The sequence below is a fragment of the Bos javanicus genome, chromosome 4 (genome assembly GCF_032452875.1).
Source record: "Bos javanicus breed banteng chromosome 4, ARS-OSU_banteng_1.0, whole genome shotgun sequence".
NCBI lineage: Eukaryota > Metazoa > Chordata > Mammalia > Artiodactyla > Bovidae > Bos > Bos javanicus.
The window spans coordinates 51,958,331-51,980,793 of NC_083871.1; the positions used below are offsets into that span (position 1 = coordinate 51,958,331).

Below are 22,463 nucleotides of genomic sequence, written 5' to 3' on the forward strand. Positions count from 1 at the left end.
CGAAGAGTTGACTCATTGGAAAAGACTCTGATGCTGGGAGGGATTCGGGGCAGGAGGAAAAGGGAACGACAGAGGATGAGATGGCTGGATGGCATCACTGACTTGATGGACGTGAGTTTGAGTGAACGCCAGGAGATGGTGATGGACAGGGAGGCCTGGCGTGCTGCGATTCATGGGGTCGCAAAGAGTCGGACACAACTGAGCAACTGAACTGAACTGAACTGAACTGAATGAAGGAAAAACATTTTAGTTTAACTGAGTCATACTTGCTATAGAGTATCTCAGACATTAGAACTTGACACAGAATTACATCCTCCTTTATTTTCCATTTTGCCTACATTTTGTTTTTCCCTTCAACAAAAGTAGCATACAATTTTTAAAATTTTCTTTTCAAATATATTTTAAAAACATAATCTGGACAGTGCAAGGCTTCTAGCAGGTCTCGCACCCAACACACACATACATGCAATCATTGTAAGCTGCTGCTGTGTACTCTTGCAGAGTTTTTTCCTGCACATATATAACACATATATTAATAATCAGCACATTTTTAAATAGGAAGAATTCCACCACTTACCAAAATAAGCCCTGATATTAGTGAGGAAGTTCCTGTTAGGGCCACGTAGAACTTCGGTGTTAATGTGTTCAAAAACATGCTCACTGAAAAACAAGAAAGAGGGAGAAGAACAGGGAATGCATGAGTATATCATCAGTAAAACCAACTCTCATTTTTCTTTCTGGTGAAATCATTTGTTTCTGATGACAAGAGTTATTAGAATCATAGCCAAGTGCCATTAAAATTCGTCAGCATCACACAGGCTCAGAATACTAGGTTCAAATTATACATCCTAAAAGAAAACAACTACATACAAGAAGAAAGTTGTGAACAATTTTCATGAATTTATAGCCACTGAAGAGTCAAATCAAAGCTGGTTACTAAACTCTTAAGAGGACTGGAAGGTGCTCTAATATAAAACATATCTGATGTGTGGGTCCCACACATCAGAGTTTTTGATGAGCCAACAAGTGGTAGTTCAACCTTAAAACAAACAAAAATTAACTATATTAAAGATTTATTAAAGATTCTAATACTATGATCACCCCTGAAAAAGAAATGTTAGCATATATTAATACAGTTTTTTCAACTAACTTATAAGGTTGTTAGACTTCTCATCAAAGTAATTGGATTCAATGGAAAAAAGATGAAAACTAAACCAATAAAAATGAAAGTACAGTGGTAAGACTAGCTCCTGCCACTCTGTTCAAATCAACACTACAGTAGATCTGCTTGCCCATTAAGTAAGGTCACTTACACATTTTATAAGTATATTTTAAGTCATTATTTATATCTAGAAATTGCACAAAACTTTGCAAACCAAACAACAATTGACCTAAATGGTTTTTTGCTTGCATATTCACATTTCTTAACTGAAGTGTTTGTGGAAGGGGATCATATCCAGTCCTGTTTCAATGAAGAACATTATAAGTAGGACTTTTATGCCATTAGGGGAAAAGCCTTTGGCATTTGTCCCGAGCTCAGCTCAGAAAGTAAAGTCACCAACATGAACAGAGATCCCATGCTCACTCATTGAACAAACGCTCTCTCTGCTTATGAATGAGACTGTGGACAAAGAATGGAAGCATGAATCAGACATAGCTCCCACCCTCTAGAAGGCTAAAGTCTAGCTGGAAACAGACAAGTAAACAAACAATCAACAGATGGTTTTGATAAGTGCATAGAAGGGTCCTGTGCACAGAATTTTATAAAAAAACACCTAAAAGGTATGCATCTTGGTCTGGGGGGTCAGGAAGATGTCCAGGAGTAAGCAGGAGTTAACCACACCAAAGTGGGCAGGAGAAAGACAGGAGGGCCATGTGAGCGAAGGACAGGGCCTGCTTTGAGATCCTGAGGAAAGAGCACAGCCTTCGCAAATGTCTGTGGACCTTCCCAAAGGCAGAGATGTAGAAGGATGCACTGATTCTGTCTTTCCTGACCATGGGCCTGGTCTCAACAAACCCTCCTCCCCCCACACCCACTTTAATCAAACTGGTTTGAGGGACTCGTGGTCTATCATTTGCCATCACAAATCTGGACTAACAAAGTGCTCAGTCAAAAGTCACAACGTGACTAAGTGGACCCTTTCGGAGGTAGAGGAGGCACAGAAGGAGGGATCGGCCTAGGGCTGTAAGGCAAGAAGAGGCACAGCTGAAATGTGGTCCTGCACTTGGCCATTAAAAAAAACAAGACTGTGGTTTGTCACTTCCACATAACAGTCTCTATAGCAGGAGGCAGATTTCTAAAAAGATTAAAAAAAATCAAGCAAACAATTCTAGTTTCAAACCTAAAGCTTGTAACTGACAGTTGATTCTGAGGTGCCTAAAATTCTCAAAATTCCCCTCCTCACACTATGAATGATTCAACATTTCCTTTTTTTTTTTTAAGTCACCAAAATAGACCATTCACTTTGTTATTCTATAATTATGAACATTCATATCTGTACCATACACTTTTCAGTAAGTTTCTGGGGACATAGAATTCAATGAAATCTATTTCTAAAAGAAAGAGGGAAACCACTGCCTGAATTGTGAAGTGCTTTGGTAGTCCAGCTAAAAGCATAAAGCAATGGAGAGAAAAAGATTGGCTACTGAAAAATTACTGATGCACTAGAGATAAAATTTGAAGAACCAATTGACAAGTGAAAAAATTATGTGAGTTTTTAAAAGAGAGAAAAATAAACATTCTATACATTCAGTTTTTCTTAAAATTATATAGCAACCATCAGAAACAATTAAAACATGCTTCTCTACTACATCCAGTTATATATACCAGAGTTGGGAGAGAGAATGGTGGGCACTAAAACAGACAAATAGAGAATGAGAGAAGCAGAGATAGAAGCATTTATAGAGAGTGGAAGGTGTTCATTTAATAACCTACTAATTTTATAGTCTTACTAGACATTCTGAGTAACATCATTAAGACATGGCATTTGGCAATTCTGGGCACAAATATCAACAATTAGTACTTGCCATTTGAATCTATCTATGTATTTAAAGTTCACAATAGCAATTTCACAGACTGGAGAACTCACTGCTCACTTCAACTCGGTGAGGGCAATATTATTATTCATCTTATTTCATAGCTGGTGGCTGGGCAAAGCCCTAACACAGTTATCTAGCCCCCAGAGCTCAGGCTCATGCTATCAAGGGTGCATATGAGGATAAAGATGAAAAGCATGAAGGAACAAAACGGCAAAAGAAAAACAGTAGTCTTGCATTTGAAAGAGAGAGGAAGCTCTAAAGGAGAGATACTAAAAGATGGATGATTGTACTGCTATTCCCTGGGGTGGGGGGGGGGCGCGGGCGGGAGGAGGCAGGATGCCACCCTGAAGGGAAGCATCTAGTTAAATATTCCTCCGTTAAATGAGAGCCGCACATCGCAAACCAGACTGTCTTAAACCTAGGAATACCTTGCCTACTTTCATCAGAGTCACTGGAAATTATTTTTGAAAATATGAGGGGGAGCCTGCTGAAATACCTAAAAATTAGACAGAAAACTTTGGGGAGTATAGTTTGAAACATAAACTGGATATTTCCTGACACCTATAGACACTCCAGTGTTCTTGCCTGGAGATTCCCAGGGATGGAGGAGTCTGGTGGGCTGCCATCTGTGGGGTCACACAGAGTCGGACACGACTGAAGTAACTTAGCATAGACATAGGAATACTATCTCCATAGCTGCTGGGACTCAGGCAAAACAAATGGTAAAGACTAATCTAGCTGTGGTAAGAATCAATTCATAAAATTAAAAACTTAGTAAGTCAGAAGGCTTTTCATCTGACCTTGCTGGACACACTAACAGGTCATTGCTCAAAGAATATTGCATCAATTATTCAAGGATGGCAGGCCTCAGGGAATGTTTCTTAGGCATTCTGAAGATGCTGAACTTACGTCGTGTCTGACTCTTAGTGACCCCATGGATGTAGCCCACCAGGCTCCTCTGTCCATGGGATTCTCCATGCAAGAATACCAGCGTGGGTTGCTTTGCCCTTCTCCAGGGGATATTCCCAACCCAGGGATCAAACCCAGGTCTCCCGCATTGCAGGCAGACTCTACCATCTGAGCCACCACGGAAGTCAAAACTTGGCACAGTCTGGAATTAAGTACAGGTCTGAGAAGAAACTAGGTAGGAGGGGTGGGTAAATGAATTGAAAACTCAGTGACCTCTCTGGATCACAGAAGAGAGGAGGTAAGAAGATAACACAACATGTCAACTGTGGAAAGTCAAGAATCACCCCTGTGAGCTGGGAACTAGAATACCAGAGGGCTTACTCAGGAGTCACATGGGATGGCCCTGTGAGGTCCTGTCTGTGAGGAGCCAGCCCTGTTTCTGGCCCTTGTGACACCAAGAGTCTTCCCGCATATTCTTCAGGGCACAAACAATTCCCAAATTACACTCCTGGAGAACACACTGAACATGTAACGCTTAAAGAGTGTTTGACTCCTCAAGATATATTCTACTTTATACAAGCCCTTGAACGAACAGGTTAAGGCAGCATCAAAGACTAGGAGGTACTGACTAGACAGAACTGAATATGCAGTGTGATAAAGTCTACAACACCCCAAAACATGGGTCTGCTTTGTCTCGTGTTCCATTTAATGCCTTGCTAAAATAGGGCATGTGAAGTAAAAAGAATTAGAAAGTTATGACAATCAGCAATCACTGAAAAGATTAGGACTAAAGTCCTTAGAAAGAAAGGTTAAAGAAACTAAATCTATTTAAGCTGGGTTGGAAAAAAGAAAAAAAGAGAGAGATTTTTGTGTGAAAGCTTTATGCCTGGGAAAGAGAGAGGGGTTAGGAGACTTGGTCTCTGCACCGAAACCAGCAGCAGTGGTGGCCCTGGGAAATTCTGACACGCTCCCAGAGCTGCTCTGAGGCTCAGATGGAAACAGGCCTTTCCTCACCCCCTCACAACCAGTTCATACTTGCCGAGTGTCACCCTGGGAAGGGTGCTGGGGATAGAGCAAGGAGCAGAGTCCCTCCAAGGGGCTTACAATCCAAGGCGTGAGAGAGGTAAGTAAACCACTAAGAGAACACGTGAGGGAGTCAGGAGGACACACAGCACTCAAAGGGATTAGGAGATCAAGAGAAATGTCTGCCAAGTGTAAGCATCCGTCCGAGACTTGTAGGATGAATCAAGAGCTACCCAGGTGAGATTACTTGTGGCTGCATGGGCTATTCTCAGACGAGACAAATGAAAATGAGTTCAGACTGCACTTCTCAAAATTAAAGGTGTTTACTGCTCTTTGGCATTCTCCAAAATCATTTACCAAGGACTTCTCTCTAGTGACTTTATGCAGGGAGTAGATAAAACAATACTGAAGAAATAGGGAACTCTGAATTCTTACTTTTCTTAGAAAATAAATATAAGTAAAATTTATTTCAATACAAGTTGAAAATCTATGATTCTGGGGCTGTTTCATTATCTACAACATAAGATACTGTGTCTTACAGGGTTGTTGTGAGAACTAAATGTGACAGTTTAGATAAATTGCCTAACACAGTAGATGTCATCAAATAATATTACTGTTGTTTTTTGTATTACTCTTCCTTTTGTGATTGGGCATCTTCTATTACTATGGCATAGAAAGCAGAGGAGACTGAGCTGAATGTATACATAACAGTAGGAATAGTAGTCATCTAGCATTTACAGAGCACCTCCTGTATGCCAAGCACTGCGGTATACATCACAGCCCAAGAAATAGATCACCTGCACTGTGATTTGTCTTTATGTTAAACACGGATGTCCTACAAAACAGTCAGTTAACAGAAGGGTCCTTTGAACTGGAGTCTCGCTGCTTGAGATGGAAGTAAACTTGAGGATGAGTCTGAAGGCAGCCATTATAGAAGGCAAAGAAATCCATGTGGATATCCAATAGCTCTGGCTAACTGCGGTGAGCCCAGAAAGGGTGTTAAGATAAGCCACTCTATCTGCTCCAAGAGCTTCTTTCTCAACTGTTCATAAATAAAATGCAGCTTCAAACTCTGCTTCCATGAGAGCAAGCTATTCCACATGCTAATCTATGGCTGTCTTTGCAGATCTACTGATGTTAAAGTAGAAGCTTGAGGAAATTTTTTTTTTAATCTGGAAACCAAGTATCTTCATTTTACCCCAGCAAATTTTTGTTGTTGTTGTTGTTTTAAATAGGCCACACATTAAATTTACAATATTTAAATGTTTCCAAAAAAAAATCAGTTTTACATCTGTAAAACCACATCAGTTCAACAGAAGATTAAAAGCACACCAAGAGCATGCTTTCTCGTTTGTTGTTTCTGCTTCCCCTCTCCTTGCCCTTCACCCTGGTCTCCCTAGGCTGTGACAAGGTCTCAGGCTTTTATGTATCACAATTCCCTGGATAAATTCTGTAGCATTTATCCTTGAGAGGAGAAAGACATAGAAGTATATTTTTAGACATGTTCTTATTGCAAGAAACCCTCATAAATCATTCTGTCAACTCTTCCCTCTACCCCTGACGTTGCATTGGCAACTTTACAGGTATACTGTTTCTGCTTTATCAGGCGTCTGGCTCGACTGAGGAGTGGAGCTGAGCACATTCTTTCTTTCCTCAGTTGTGATGGAGAAACTACACTGAAGCAATGCTCAGTCTTCACGGCTCCTTGTCCCTTGCTGGAGGGAGTCCATCTGTCAACAACGTAGGACTGTCCAAAGCCCAGTCACATATAAACCTTGGTAACCCAAAGGACCTAGAGAAGCGAGATCTCAGATTACCTGTTCCCTTTTATTTGCAAGTAGGCTCATGATGAGAGACTATAGTCAAGAACAGGAGAGCAACTTGTATAAGTCTTTTACATTTTTAGCTATTTAAAACATGCTTTAATTTAGAGTTGAAGATTTATGACTCTTCTTATTTCTCATAAACTGCTTGACATCAGGAAGAAAAAAAGACATAATTGCCTCTAACGGGAGAAACTTCTGCAACGAGACAGAAGCCTTATGGAGACATGGTCCTCCAGGCCCAGGCCTCCTCTCACCTCCAACCAGTCACTGAGTCTCCATCATCCAGCACCCAGCACAGAACCTGGGCCACAGGGATACTCAACGTTTGATAAACTGCAGGACAGCGTAAGGAAGAGTGGTAGGTGACAAAGTCATTAACAACCATTCCTCAGGACTTCTTATTAAAGAAACAAATTCCTAAGTCTAGAAAAATTGAAATTCTTTAATGGCTGTGACCTGTTCTTCTGGGAGTGTGTGTGTGTGTGTGTGTGTGTGTGTGTGTGTGTTTCTGTCCTAGAGTACCTGTACACTGTGAGATGCTTATTAGGTAGACTGAATGACCACTACTCACTGCTAAATCAAGCAAGTCCAGACATACTTATGCTATCCTCACACAGTAAGGCCTTGGCTATATAGAACCCTCAGTAATGAATTATTTGGGATAAAGTGAAAATGAATGTATTAGTTGCCCATTCGTGGGTCTGACTCTTTGCAACCCCATAGCCTGTAGCCTGCCAGGCTCCTCTGTTCATGGGTTTCTCCAGGCAAAAGTACTGGAGTGGGTAGCCATTCCCTTCTCCAGGGGATCTTCCCTGGATTTTCCAGACTCAAGAAGCGAACCTGGGTCTCTTGTATCGCATACAGATTCTTTGCCATCTGAGTCACCATGAAAGCCCTAGTTAAAGCCCTATTAAAAATCAGAAGTTTTATTTTTCAAAGCAATTTTATAAGGAAATCTTTCCAAAATGCGATCACATACTTGACTGCATCTTTAAACAAAATATTCAGAAAATATTTCAATCTTTACTTGATGGCTGTAAGTCATCAAAATGAACATAAACTATAGTACTGTGCTAGCATTCAGCAATATTTCTAGAAGCCCTTTCAGTACCCTATGTTCTTTCCCTCCAAAATGAAGTGATCCCAGACTAATGTGTTTTTTCAGTCTTTCTCATATTTTTGTCACCCGGCATACTATTATTTGTTGTCATTGTGTGCCTGCTTCAAACTGCTTTCTCTCCTTTTTAATAAGCTACTTAAAAATCTACGGTTCCTTCAAAGGCAGGTAATCAACTTTGGTCATTCAATAAATACTGATATTTAATGTATGTCAAGGGGGCTTCCCAAGTGTTGTAGTGGTAAAGAATACGCCTGTCAATGCAGAAGACACAGAAGACATGGCTCGATCCCTGGGTCAGGAAGATCCTCTGGAGGAGGAAATGGCAACCCACTCCAGTATTCTTGCCTGGAGAATCCCATGGACAGAGGAGCTTGGCAGGCTACAGTCCATGGGGTCACAAAGAATTGGACACAACTGAGCACACAATATATGTCAAAACTGTACAATGCTGAGGATACACAGATATATAATACATAGTTCTTATCCTCAAGGAGCTCTGCATTTTGTGGAAGAAACAGACATGGAAACAAATTAACAGGCAATTCTTAATCTGAGTATTACTCTGGAAATAGAAAGTTGGTACTCCTACATCAGCCTTGGGCTAGGGTGCACGTGTACATGCTAAGTCGCGTCAGTCATGTCCGATTCTTTGCGACCCTATGGCCTGTAGGGTAGGAAATAGAATATGCATTCATAAATGTTCCTTTGGTAAGATTGCTAAGCAAAGCCCAAGAATGTGCACCGAAACTAGGTAAAATAAGACCTGTGATCTCCCATTGGTAATTCTTTGATGCTCATCTGTATGTGCTATATACACTGGCTTTAAATATATATATATATAGAGAGAGAGAGAGAGAGAGAGAGAGAGCTTGGTGGTTGGGGAGTTGAAATGACTGGATGGCTGAGTTCTAGAAAGGTCCAGTATCACCACAGTGAGCTATAATACACACATCTATAGGATGGCTGAAATCAGTATTGTAAATATAAGAACACTCTTGGTGGTTCTTGTGTTCACAATAAAAGTGGTCACTCAGTCATGTCAGACTCTTTGCGACCCCATGGACTATAGCCTACCAGGTTCCTCCGTCCACGGGATTTTTCCAGGCGAGAGCACTGGAGTGGGTTGCCACTTCCTTCTCCAAAGGATCTTCCTGACCCAGGGATTGAACCCAGGTTTCCCGCATTGTAGGCAGACGCTTTACTGTCTGAGCTACCAGAAAAATTCCTGTGTTCACAATGGAGGACTCCAAAAGGCTCCTTACAGAATCAGTCATGCAAAATGTGTTTGGACTTTTCCCTCATCTTGAAAAGAATTTGGTCATCAGCTTCTCACCCTTACTTTACTAGAAGTCATTTTTTAAAAAAGAAGCCCTAATGGTTTGATTTAATCTAACCTAATGATTAGATTACATGCTGCAAAATTCATTACCTAAAGGACTAGAATAGAGATACTACCTAAAAGTGTTCAAAATATTTGTGGCAACCCAGTAGTCTGAATAGATAATTGATAAATCTAAGATGCATGGAAGTAACTAAGAAAGGTAAGAAGAACATTAACAAGAGTAAGGGAAACACAGTCTAAAACATCTTTCAGCAAATTCTCTATACTTATTCATCAGTGCACTCTTTTATCCAAAATGTACTTGGCTTATAAAAAGTACAAGACACTGAACTAGACACTGGGGTCGTGAAATTAAAAAATAATGAGACTGACCTAGAGAAAGGAAAATAAGATGCCTACACAAATAACACAGGACAGAATATGAAACACATCAGAAAAGAGGTACAGACAAAACTTAGAGGAATAAAATATCACTTTCCTCTAGAAGGATGAGAGAAACTTAATGAATCAGATGGCCTTCTTTCTGGGCTTTGAAAGAAGGATAAGCTTAGAGCATGAGGTTGGAGATGAAAAAAGATAGTGCAGGACTCCAGACAGACATGACAACACACCCAAAGGAACTGGGTTGGAGTACGAGGTAGATGAGGAGAAGCAGTGGGTGAATGTTAACTCAAATGCCAAGCCGAGAAAATCAGACTTTACACAGAAGATACAAGAACATACTCACATTCATGAACAAAGATGTGAGCAAGACAGGTGTGTCTGGTAGTAATGAAGCAGAGTGTAAAATGTAGAGCTTTAGGAATTATTTCAGAAGAGAGCTCCTGTAATACCACGAGGGTGGGCAGTTGGGCATATCAGATGCTGCAGAGATAAATTCAATGGGATTTGGCTGTTAACAATGTGACACAAAGAGTAAGAGTTTAGAGACGGTTGGCAAAACGGAGCCAAAGTCAAATGGCAAGTGATTAAAGATAGCGAGTGAGTGGTAAGGAAATTACAGCAGTGGGCACAGGCTACTTCAATAGGAAGTCTGGCAGGAAAGGAAAGAAGAGCATTTATCATTAAGTGTGACTTAAGTACAGAAAACAGAAATGGCACCTTAGGAGTTAATAAGTAAACTAGGAAGGAATAAAACTCAAACCTTTATTCTACTGCAGTGATATTAGCCCCCCTAAGAAATCTAATACTGGTTCATTCTTATACCAAGCTTTTATCTCAGATTTTTTTTACATACATCTGAAAGAATAATTAAAAGTGTGAAGTACTTTAATTGACATGATTCTGAACCTAACAATTACATTTATGTGCATTCCTGTTTTATCAGCTGGGATTAAATGAAAATACAAAACTAAATTGTTTTCTACTGAATTTATTCTGATTTTTGTACTGTCTAATAATTTCCATGCTCTGTTTTGAAACCCTCTGCTAACTGCAAGAGTTTGCTCACATGAAGATCACAGTTTGAGCCAGAGAAGCAACTACAGGCCACAGAGTAGTAAAATTAAAATTAAGTTAGGTGTACTGGTCATTAAAGATATTTAGCATTGGACTTCTCTGGTTCTCCAGTGGTTAAGAATCCGCCTGCCAATGCAGGGGGCATGGGTTCAATCCCTGGTATGGGAAGATTCCACATGCCTCGGGGCAACTAAGCCTGCATGCCTCAACTACTAAGCCCCTGCTCCACAATTAGTGAAGCCTGCTTGCTCCAGAGCCTGTGCTTCTGCAATGAGGAGCCCAAGCACTACAACCAAAGAGCAGCCCCTGCTCGCCACAACTAGAGAAAGCCCATGCAAAGCAATGAAGACCCAGCACAGTCAAAAATAAATAAAATAAATTAAAAAAATGTATACTTAGTGTCATCCATGCAAACAACCATGGTCAAAGGCAGAAAATGATACATTTCTTAAAGCCCTGACAAAGTACATTTAAAAATGACATTCAGTGAAAAAAAAAAAAAATTAAGTTAGGTGTTTCTTTTTATTATATTCTCCACAAATCAATGACTAATCTACTTCTCTTTTGAGTGAACAGCTGCCGCACAACAGAAGGTCTGCTGGAAGCAAAGTTAGGCTATTTCCTTTTCGGTGAGGACACATAACCCACAGAGTAAAGCAGCCACAGGGGAAACCACTAGACAGACCAATATTTTGGTATTCAGCAGCTCCAAAGCTCCACAATAAACCTTTGGATTCATTATTTTCGATTCCAGTAACTAGTTTCGGCTTTGTATTTGCATCAGATGACTAGCTATTACTCCAGAGGACACTTAAAATTATCTCCCCAGGTCCAGGGCTGGTAGCAAATTCTAAGCACTAAGGCTCAAACGAATTCAGCTTAAAGCAACGTCTATAGGTGACAGTCAATAGAAACTGAAAATTGGTATTTGCAAATGTTAGTAAGCCAGTTTTTTTTTAATATATTTTTAAAGATGTATCTAAATTCCAGACGCCCTATGCCATCCCTAACAAACACTCCTAGTGCCTGTTGCATGGGCTTTTTTCCCTTCCAAATCTACTCTTCACATCTCAAATAGTTTTCAGACATTGTCACCCCTCACTGTGAGTGACCCATTCATCTATAATATAAACGGAAAAAGAAAAAAATTTGCATGTTTTAATTAGAATTGTCTAATGCCTCACTCCTTAGGATCCAGCATTTTACCTACAGGTGGATCAGTAGTGGTTAAAACCCAGGATTAATGAGGTCACTGTCCTAAGTCTGAATGAGTCAGTGAATCTCATACCAAGAAATCCTGTGCCACAAACTAGAGAGCACCCCAGGCTAGCTGTACTATAAATAGGTATTACCGCTTGGAAGCCAAGCAACACATTAGTATAAAATAACCACATTTAAAAAGGGGCTTCCCTGATGGCTCAGTGGTAAAGAATCCACCTGCCAATGCAGAAGACACAGGTTAAATCCCTGATTGAGGAAGATCCTACATGCCAAGGAGCAACTAAGCCCATGGGCCACAGCTACTGAACCTGTGCTCTAGAGACCGGGAGTCACAATACTGAAATTCCATGTCTTAGAGCCTGTGTTCCATCACAAGAGAAGCCTCCCCAATGAGAAACCCGTGCACCACATCTAGGGAATAGCCTCCACTCTCCATAACTAGAGAAAAGTCCACACAGCAACGAACACCCAGCACGTGTGCTCAGTTGCTCAGTTGCTCAGTTGAGTCTGACTCTTTGCGACCCCATGGACCATAGTCCACCAGCCTCCTCTGTCCATGGGATTCTCCAGGCAAGAATACTAGAGTGGGTTGCCATTTCTTCCTCCAGGGGATCTTTCTGACCCAGGGACTGAACCCACATCTCCTGCATTGTAAATGAATTCTCTCCCTTGAGCCACCTGGGAAGCCCAATAAATACCCAGAACAGCCAAAATAAAATAAATTTTAAAAAATTACCAAAGAAAATGATTAATTTTCAAGGTTATTTTTCCAAACCATTTTGAAAAACAAACAAACAAAAAAATTAATCTTCCCCCTGCAAAAAAAAAGAGAGAGAGAGAGAAAAAAAGAAAAGAAAAACCAGCATACATAGCACTGCTAATGATTACCCGCACAGGCCAAGTTTTTCTTAGGAGATACTGCTAAGATAAAATCATGCAAACTGACAGATGTAGAGACTAAAGGACAAAGCAACATTTAACATAATTACTCAGTAAGCAAGTACAGTAAGTGATTTGCAAAAATGCCACTTTTAGTATAAATCAGATCACTATCTGCAAGATGTCTAACATCATCATTATGAGGACAAAAAAGTGTCTTATCAGACCATACTTTAAAATACTTAGTTCAGTGTAGAGAGAAAGACTGACTAATATTTACTCAGGAGATGTACTAGGGCTACTATATGTCAGGCACTGTTTTAGGTTAAACATTTTAGATCTTTAATCACTTGATCCCCACAGCAGATCCACAAAGTACATCATTACTCCCATTCTCATCCAAGGACATGCAGCTATGAGCATTTGAACATTACTGTGCCAGACCCGAAAGCCTGTGCTCTTTCCTCTTGGGCACATACCTTTCTTTGGGGTAGCTGATACCATATTTGGGAAGGTAAAACAGAAATGCCCAAGTTTCACATTTGCTGTTTGAGGTTTCCAAAGTTATTCTCTTTTGAAATGGCACTGTGCCACTTGTTCCAGAGCCAGACCCTGAGACTGGGCTCAGGGAGCCCTCTAGGACTTGAAAGCAAAGGACTGCCCCAAACCTTAGCCTCAGGGGCACAGAGATTCCTGAGTTGAGGGTGAGAGTGAAGGTGGCTGATTACTGAGACATTCATTACCACACAAACCTCATGTTAAATGACTTTGACTCTCCCTCAAGACAAGACAATGAAACATGACATCTGCAAGTTCTGATGCATTCTGCTCTGCATTCTGTTTTATTCTGTATATTGCCCATTTAAATTATTATGTTCTTGGGAGGGGGTTTCAGGATGGGGGACACATGTACACCCATGGCTGATTCCTCTGCAATATTGTAAAGTAAATAGCCTCCAATTAAATGAATTAATTTAAAAATAAATTAATAAATTACTATGTTCTATGCTTAGTTGCTCAGTCATGTTGGACTCTTGCAACCCCATAGACTGTAGCCTGCCAGGCTTCTCTGTCCATGGGATTCTCCAAGGCAAGAATACTGGAGTGGGTTGCCATTTCCTTCTCCAGAGGATCTTCCCAATCTAGGAACTGAACCGGGATCTCCTGCACTGCAGACAGATTCTTTACCAACTCAGCTATGAGTTGGTATGAGGGAAGCTATGAGGGAAGCCTAAATTACTATAGGTCAAGGTAAAAATCCAGAATCAGATATTTCACAGAGAAATAGGCAGCACCATCTCACGGTCAGGACGTAAATATGAATATTGGTAGATCTGGCTCCTTTCTCTGATTCTTTATTAGGCACCATTCATTCTCCTTCATTTAAAATTACAGTGTGAACTTTTTCCAATCTCATTAAAATTTTTTGAAAACATGATTTTAATGGCTGTGTAAGAGTACTTCCTCCCAAAGTTTTTTTTTTTTTTTTATAATTTATATAAACTGCTTTGTCAATGGAAATTTAGGTTGTTTCTAAAGTTTTTGATGTTACCAGTGCTATTAAAATGAAAGTGACTATTGCTTTGATAGGCATGTCTAATGATTTCCTTAGAATGGATTCCTAGAAGTAATATTAATGACCTAAAGGTGACAAGCATTTTAAAGTCTCAATTCAAGTTGTCAAATTACTTTCCAAAATGGTTGTGGTGCTTTCCACTCCAGCAGTGTTTGAGAGCATCTGTCTCATCAAATTAAGCATTATGTGTTCCCAAATTAATAGACAGGAAAGGAGGGAGGGAGAGATGGAGGGAAGACACAGAGAAAGAAAAAGATAAAGAGAGTAAGAGAGGAAGGAAGAAAGGAAGGAAGGCAGAAAGGAAGAAAGGGAGAGGGAGGGAGTTATTTCTTTGATTACTAGCTAAGCAAAAATTTTTTCATGTTTATTTTCTCTAGTTTTTAATTCTTTGGGGAGCATCACAGACAAAACCAGATCTAAAAATGATGGGAGTACAACATGAAACAAGTCAAAAGCTGCAGGAAAAAATCAAATAATTTCTCATAACAGGGAAGCGAGGGACCTAACTGCTGAAAGGAAACACTTAGGTGAAAAAAAAATCCCACTTGCAGAGTACTGGGGTTAAAAATACCTTAAACTGTCTACCTCATTTTAGTATGAGAGAGAAATGCTGTCTCTTTTTGCCACAGAGCATTAGTGACTTGAAGTACTCCTTTGTTTTTCCTTTTTGGTGCTTTTCCCCTTCTTCTTTTTCTTGTACATAATTTCTACATACTTGTCTCTTATTTCCTCTTTCTTAGGAATAATGACTATTGCCAACTCAAACATTACAAAGATGGACATACCCAAATGATAGAGAACAGGTATTTATGTTCTATAATAAAACCAGGAAACAGAAAAAAATGAAAGTCTAAAACTGATTCACTCCTAATACATTCGATCAAAGTAAAAACATAAAATTTATCTTTATTCTCAACAGATTTTTTAAAAAATAGAGCATGTCCTAGCTGTGGAAAATTTATAAAGACTTTTATAATCATAATTTTTAAATGGCTAAAAATTTTCATTGGCTCTAAAACTTGACATTTGACTAGCAGAAAATATTTATAGGATCTTCACAAGACTCCCAGTTGTTGATTTTCACAACTTCATAGGGTCTTATTATTCTGCCCATTTTTACATATAACAATTACTCAACTTGCTCATCCAGTCACATGGCTAGAACGTGACATACTCAGGACATAAAGTCAGGCGCAACTGGCTCTGAAGGCTGAGTACTTACTTCATCACCGTTCTACGGGCATCTTCTACTGCACAACAGCCCTCACCCAAAGTCTCTAGTCGGATCATTTCTTTCCATCTGTGCTCATTAGTTTACGTATGGCCTCTGGCTTCTTTCATGCTACAAAAGCAGAGCTGAACATTTGTGACAGACTCTACGACCTGCAAAGCTGAAAATTCGCACTATCTGGCCCTTGGCAGAAACAGTTTGCTGACCCCTGGCCTACATTAAATAAAAAGTGTTTCTCTGGTATTTTCTATTGATGTATCCCTTAATGGCAAAAGAAAATGAAGTGGAGTCATGAACCCCAGTTTGAGAAGCATAAATTTAAACAACCATTTGCCCCTTTACATCCTGTTGGGGAGTCATCAGTGTTTCAACAATGCTGCCATTCCTCCAAACTTTTTAAAAATTGTAATTGTAGCCTGATGTACTTTCTTTTCAACAATCTCAACTCTGGTAGATGTTAGTATTTTAAAGGTAGATTTTATCTTTGGTAACATGTAAAACGTTCTATGGCCCAAACTAGTGCCTGAGTTAGCTAGTTAAACTGGTATTTTTGGTTTTTAATCACAGATAAATTATGATTACCAGTTCATTGATAAACTATGAAGCTGGTTCTTTTATATGACCTGTGCACTGATTCAGATATCAAATATTATTTTGCTTGTGTTAACTTGTCTAGACTACAATCTTCAGTCATTTAATCAAACACCAATCTAAGTATTGCTATAAAGGTATTTTGTAGATGTGATTAAAGTACACAATCAGTTAACTTTAAGAAGATTGTCCTAGATAATCTAGATGGACTTGATTCAATCAGCAGGTAGAACTGAAGTCTCCCTTGACAAAGAAGAAATTCTGCCAGTGGATAGCAGTTCTAGCCTGTCCTGAGGAGTTTAGACTCACTTAGGCAGCGTATAATCATGTAAGCCAGCTCCCTACTTCTCCCTTTCTCTCTCCTCACTCCCACCCCTGCATTATTGTGTACACACACACACACACACACACACACACACACACAGAGGAATCTCCCACTGGTTCTGTTTTACTAGTAGAACCCTGATATATCAAGTCTGAAAATATTTCAAAAATAATTTTAGTTCTCGTTTCATACTTAGCAGTTTAGACAACATCAATCCCTTGGATAAATATAGCCACCTAGAAATGAAACTCATTACTTTATAGTCACATTATTATATTATCACTCCTATTACATCTGAATTCCTCACTTCCCTCTGGCAAACCACAAATTCTAAAAGAGTAAAATTAAGCTAAATAAAACCTACCTGAGAGTATAAAGTACTGAATTTTCATGGAAAGTATAAAAGTCTTAAACTATAGCAGTAAGAAGATAGATAAAATTATTAAAACTTCTGATACAGGTTATGCACAATCACACTTGAAATAGTTTCTATGAAAATGCCATAGTCTAAAAGAAATTTCAATTCACTAAAAGTCCAACAAACTGTAGACAGACACCCAAACATTTCCTGCATCCAAAACATCAAAAAGATGAATAATTTGAGAAACATTCCAAACAAAGCACTCAAGGCTGCCATGTATACATTATTATTCTGGCCTGCAGTTCAGTTCAATTCAGTTGCTCAGTCGTGTCCGACTCTGCGACCCCATGAACCACAGCACACCAGGCCTCCCTGTCCATCACCAACTCCTGGAGTCTACTCAAACTCATGTTCATCTAGTCGGTGATGCCATTCAGCCTTCTCATCCTCTGTCGTCCCCTTCTCCTCCTGCCTCCAACGCTCCCAGCATCAGGGTCTTTTCCAATGAGTTAACTCTTCACGTGAGGTGGCCAAAGTATTGGAGTTTCAGCTTCAGCATCAGTCCTTTCAGTGAACACCCAGGACTGATTTCCTTTAGGATGGACTGGTTGGATCTCCTTGCAGTCCAAGAGACTCTCAAGAGTCTTCTCCAATACCACAGTTCAAAAGTATCAACTCTTCGGCGCTCAGCTCTCTTTATAGCCCAACTCTCACATCCATACATGACTACTGGAAAAACCAGAGCCTTGACTAGATGGACCTTTGTTGGCAAAGTAATGTCTCTGCTTTTCAATATGCTATCTAGGTTGGTCATAACTTTCCTTCCAAGGAGTAACCGTCTTTTAATTTCATGGCTGCAGTCACCATCTGCAGTGATTTTGGAGCCCAAAGAGATAAAGTCTGACACTGTTTCCACTGTTTCCCCATCTATTTCCCATGAAGTGATGGGACCAGTTGCCATGATCTTCGTTTTCTGAATGTTGAGCTTTAAGCCAACTTTTTCACTCTCCTCTTTCACTTTCATCAAGAGGCTTTTTAGTTCCTCTTCACTTTCTGCCATAAAGGTGGTGTCATCTGCATATCTGAGGTTACTGATTTTTCTCCTGGCAATCTTGATTCCAGCTTGTACTTTCTCCAGCCCAGCGTTTCTCATGATGTACTCTGCATATTAGTTAAATAAGCAGGGTGACAATATACAGCCTTGACATACTCCTTTTCCTATTTGGAACCAGTCTGTTGTTCCATGTCCAATTCGAACTGTTGCTTTCTGACCTGCATACAGATTTCTCAGGAGGCAGGTCAGGTGGTCTGGTATTCCCATCTCTTAAAGAATTTCCCAGTTTATTGTGATCCACACAGTCAAAGGCTTTGGCATAGTCAATAAATCAGAAATAGAGGTTTTTCTGGAACTCTCTTGCTTTTCCCATGATCCAGCAGATGTTGGCAATTTGATCTCTCGTCCCTCTGCCTTTTCTAAAACCAGCTTGAACATCTAGAAGTTCACGGTTCACATATTGCTGAAGCCTGGTTTGGAGAATTTTGAGCATTACTTTACTAGCATGTGAGATGAGTGCAATTGTGTGGTAGTTTGAGCATTCTTTGGCATTGCCTTTCTTTGGGATTGGAATGAAAACTGACCTTTTCCAGTCCTGTGGCCACTGCTGAGTTTTCCAAATGTGCTGGCATATTGAGTACAGCACTTTCACAGCATCATCTTTCAGGATTTGAAATAGCTCAACTGGAATTCCATCACCTCCACTAGCTTTGTTCGTAGTGATGCTTCCTAAGGCCCACTTGACTTCACATTCCAGGATGTCTGGCTCTAGGTGAATGATCACACCATCATGACTATCTGGGTCGTGAAGCTCTTTTTTGTACAGTTCTTCTGTGTATTCTTGCCACCTCTTCTTAATATTTCTGTTTCTGTTAGGTTAGTGAAAATTAATAAGAGTGGCAAGAAGCTCTGAGGGCTGAGTTGGGCACCTAATCTCTACATAGTAATTATTACAGTTATTACATGAATAAAATTATAGTGTTATTCTAATCATATATCCATAGAAACATATATTGATTGAGCCAACACTTGAGGAAGCACTCTTTTACATTTTTAAAGTTATGATAATTATTTTTATCTTGAAACAAACCAAAAAAAAAAAAAACCCACATAATTTATTTTCTGCTCCTAGAGTAAAAGCTGCTAAAACAAGAAAAGAAGTTTAGACCATCCTAGAAAATCACCACATCCTTTCCCTCCAAGAAATCTTGTTATAATTGTCACTGATCTATAAAACCTATGTTTGACTGTTTTCACTTTGGATTTGGAATTTGATGTGATAGTCATAATTACAAACATTCAACAGATGTAAAATTCAGTTATATAAACACAAATACAAATATTAAAACACACACAATAGGCTTCCCTTGCACAAATGGAGTGGTTATAAAAATACAGGACGTGAATACCTAAATCCAGAATGTTTGAACCTAAAAGATTATCTACATAAATCAAAAGCCTAAAATGTGGAATTTGCAAATTTAGTTGCTAAAATCATTCTAAAAATATGAACAGATCTTGGTCCCCACTTGTCAATCCCAAGAGCTTGTACTGTGAATTAAGCACATTTTGGTTGTTTTTTAAAATCACTATACACCTATGGGTTTATCCTAAGGAAATAATCATGGGTTTCTGCACATATTTATCTTCAAGGATATTCAGGAAAATAAATTTGTAATATTAATTATAAAAGCAAAATCAAAACCACTAAATATCCAACAAAAGAAATGGCTAAATATTACATATTACTGTGACAGAATAGCATGCAGCCATGACAAACCATGCTACAAAATCACATTAGGAAAAAAGATCACCATGTTTTAGTTTAAAAATCATATTATATAAGCTTGTATAGTTTGACACTTTTTGTAAAAAAAATTCATAGATTATATATCTACTATCTTATAGGTACATAAGTACAGTTTCTGAGCACACGAAGAAAAGTTGAAGGATAGAATGCAAACATTCCAGTATTGCTCAACTCTGAGTGATGCAATTATGTGTGATTTTTTTTTTCCTTCACTATAGACTTGAAATTTTCTACTATATGTGTTCTTTCTTTTAATCAGGGGAAAAAGAGATTTGCAGAGCATGACATAAAACTAAAAATCATATGGTGCAGTAGTTATCTTTGGAGCACGAGATTATGGGAACTTTCATTTTATACTTTTTACATTATCGATAGTTTTACATTTTTTACATATGCATGTATTATTCCAATAATCACTCAAATGTGTGCTTTTAACACAATCAATACATGCTACTTTTTAATTTTGAGAAATAAGATATGTTCTTATTTAAGGGGATTTTTTAAAGAACATGTCTATTTATTTTAGTTTAAAAGAAGATATTTCAAGATAAGTTGATAGATTAAGAGCAGCAACAACATAATGTTCCTACTTTTATTAAGTTTTCAAAGAGAACTACATAGGAAAAGTTTATATGTATCTGAATTCCAGTTTTATAAAAATGAACATTGAGCAACTTTTAATGATTACAATGCTACAGTCACAAAATCTTATATGGAATTATTTCAATATATTTATAATTGCATATGAACAGCACACAGATTTATTCAAGAACATGAAAGACTGTCCCTAAGCCAGAGAAGGAGAGCCACGTAGGAAGCCAGCAATCATTTACCCTGCACAGTCTGCACCGAGCACGCCACCCACCCAAGCCTGCTGCCATCCTTCAGTGTCACAGTGGGCTGCTGACATGACTTAATCGCTGAGCTAAAGCTAATTATACAGCAAATGAAACAATAAGAGAGAATTCACCCCAACCAATTAACTAAGAGTAGACATTAACTGTCTCAGAATGTCCTGCATATGCTAATTTAAACTTTATCACCCATAAAGACATCCATACAGTCACGACATTTTTTTGTTTATTCTTTATCAAGCTTTACAATAGTAGGAAAGACCCTGATGCAGAGCATCTATCTGGCTACCATATAGCTGGCATTCAGATTTCTCCAGCTGGCTGTGAATTTCTATGTTTCATCCCAGGGTTTAAGCAGTGTTGTTTAAATGATGTGAGTTACTGTATGGTAATAAGCTGATAATTGCATAATAACACCATTAAGAAAAAATAAAAGTAACAAGATAACCTGGATTCACAATACTTATAACCCAGTAAGTACAATTAATTTGTGTCCCCAGATGGCTGGATTAATTAATACATCTAATCAGGAAAAATGGGCAGAAGAACTGAATAGACATTTTTTCCAAGGAGGAAATGCAGATGGCCGATAGGCACATGAAAAGCTCCTCAAAATCACTAATCTTGGGGGAAATGCAAATTAAAACCACAGTGAGATACCACCTCACACCTGTCAGAATGACTAGCATCAAAAAGTACATAAATAATATGTTGGCGAGGATGTGGAGAAAAAGGAACCCTCTCTACACTATTGGTGGGAATGTAAATTGGTGCAGCCGCTGTGGAAAACAGTATGGGGGGCGGGGAGGTGGGGCGGTTCTCTAAAATCTAAAACTAGAGCTACCATATGATTCAGCAATCCTACTCCTGGGCATAGATCTGGAAAAGATGAAAATTCTAACTTGAAAAGATACACACACCTATGTTCATAGCAGCACTATTTATAATAGTCATGATATGGAAGCAACCTAAGTGCCCGTCAACAGAGAATGAATGGATAAAGAAGTGGTGTACACACACACACACACAGGAATACTCAAATCAGATCAGATCAGTCGCTCAGTCGTGTCCGACTCTTTGCGACCCCCATGAATTGCAGCATACCAGGCCTCCCTGTCCACCACCAACTCCCGGAGTTCACTCAGACTCACGTCCATCGAGTCAGTGATGCCATCCAGCTGTCTCATCCTCTGTCGTCCCCTTCTCCTCCTGCCCCCAATCCCTCCCAGCATCAGAGTCTTTTCCAATGAGTCAACTCTTCGAATGAGGTGGCCAAAGTACTGGAGTTTCAGCTTTAGCATCATTCCTTCCAAAGAAATCCCAGGGCTGATCTCCTTCAGAATGGACTGGTTGGATCTCCTTGCAGTTCAAGGGACTCTCAAGAGTCTTCTCCAACACCACAGTTCAAAAGCATCAATTCTTCGGCGCTCAGCCTTCTTCACAGGAATACTACTCAGCCATAAAACGAAAAAAATTTGCCAAAATTTGCAAAATTGGAGGATGGTCTTGGAAGGCACTATGCTAAGTAAAATGAATCAGACAGAGAAAGACAAATACTGTATGATATCACTTATATGTGGAATCAAAAAAAAAAAATACAACAAACTAGTGAATATAACAAAAAAGAAGCAGACTCAGAGATATAGGAAACAAACCAGTGGTTACCAGTGGTGGAGACAGGGGGAAGAATAGGGGTGGGAGACAAATAGATACAAACTCAAGAGAGTCAGAGATGACCTAGTACTGAAACAACAATAACAGTGGATCTAAGATAGGCTCAAGGATATATTGTACAACACAGAGAATATAGCCAAAACTTTGTAATGACTGAAATGGAAGGTAAC

General features: G+C 39.2%; 1 protein-coding gene across 10 annotated transcripts in view; it reads right to left on the minus strand.

The window, feature by feature from the left end:
* Positions 1-22,463, minus strand: part of ST7 (suppression of tumorigenicity 7) — a 278,061-nt gene that overhangs the window by 122,697 nt on the left and 132,901 nt on the right. For all 10 annotated transcript variants that reach the window (XR_009735899.1, XM_061414029.1, XM_061414031.1 and 7 more), the window contains exon 2: positions 578-660. Coding sequence is in view for 9 of the 10 variants with exons in the window: in XM_061414029.1 (XP_061270013.1) it covers positions 578-660 (83 nt within the window). In the remaining variant the exon portion in view is untranslated. The remainder of the gene's footprint in view (positions 1-577; positions 661-22,463) is intronic.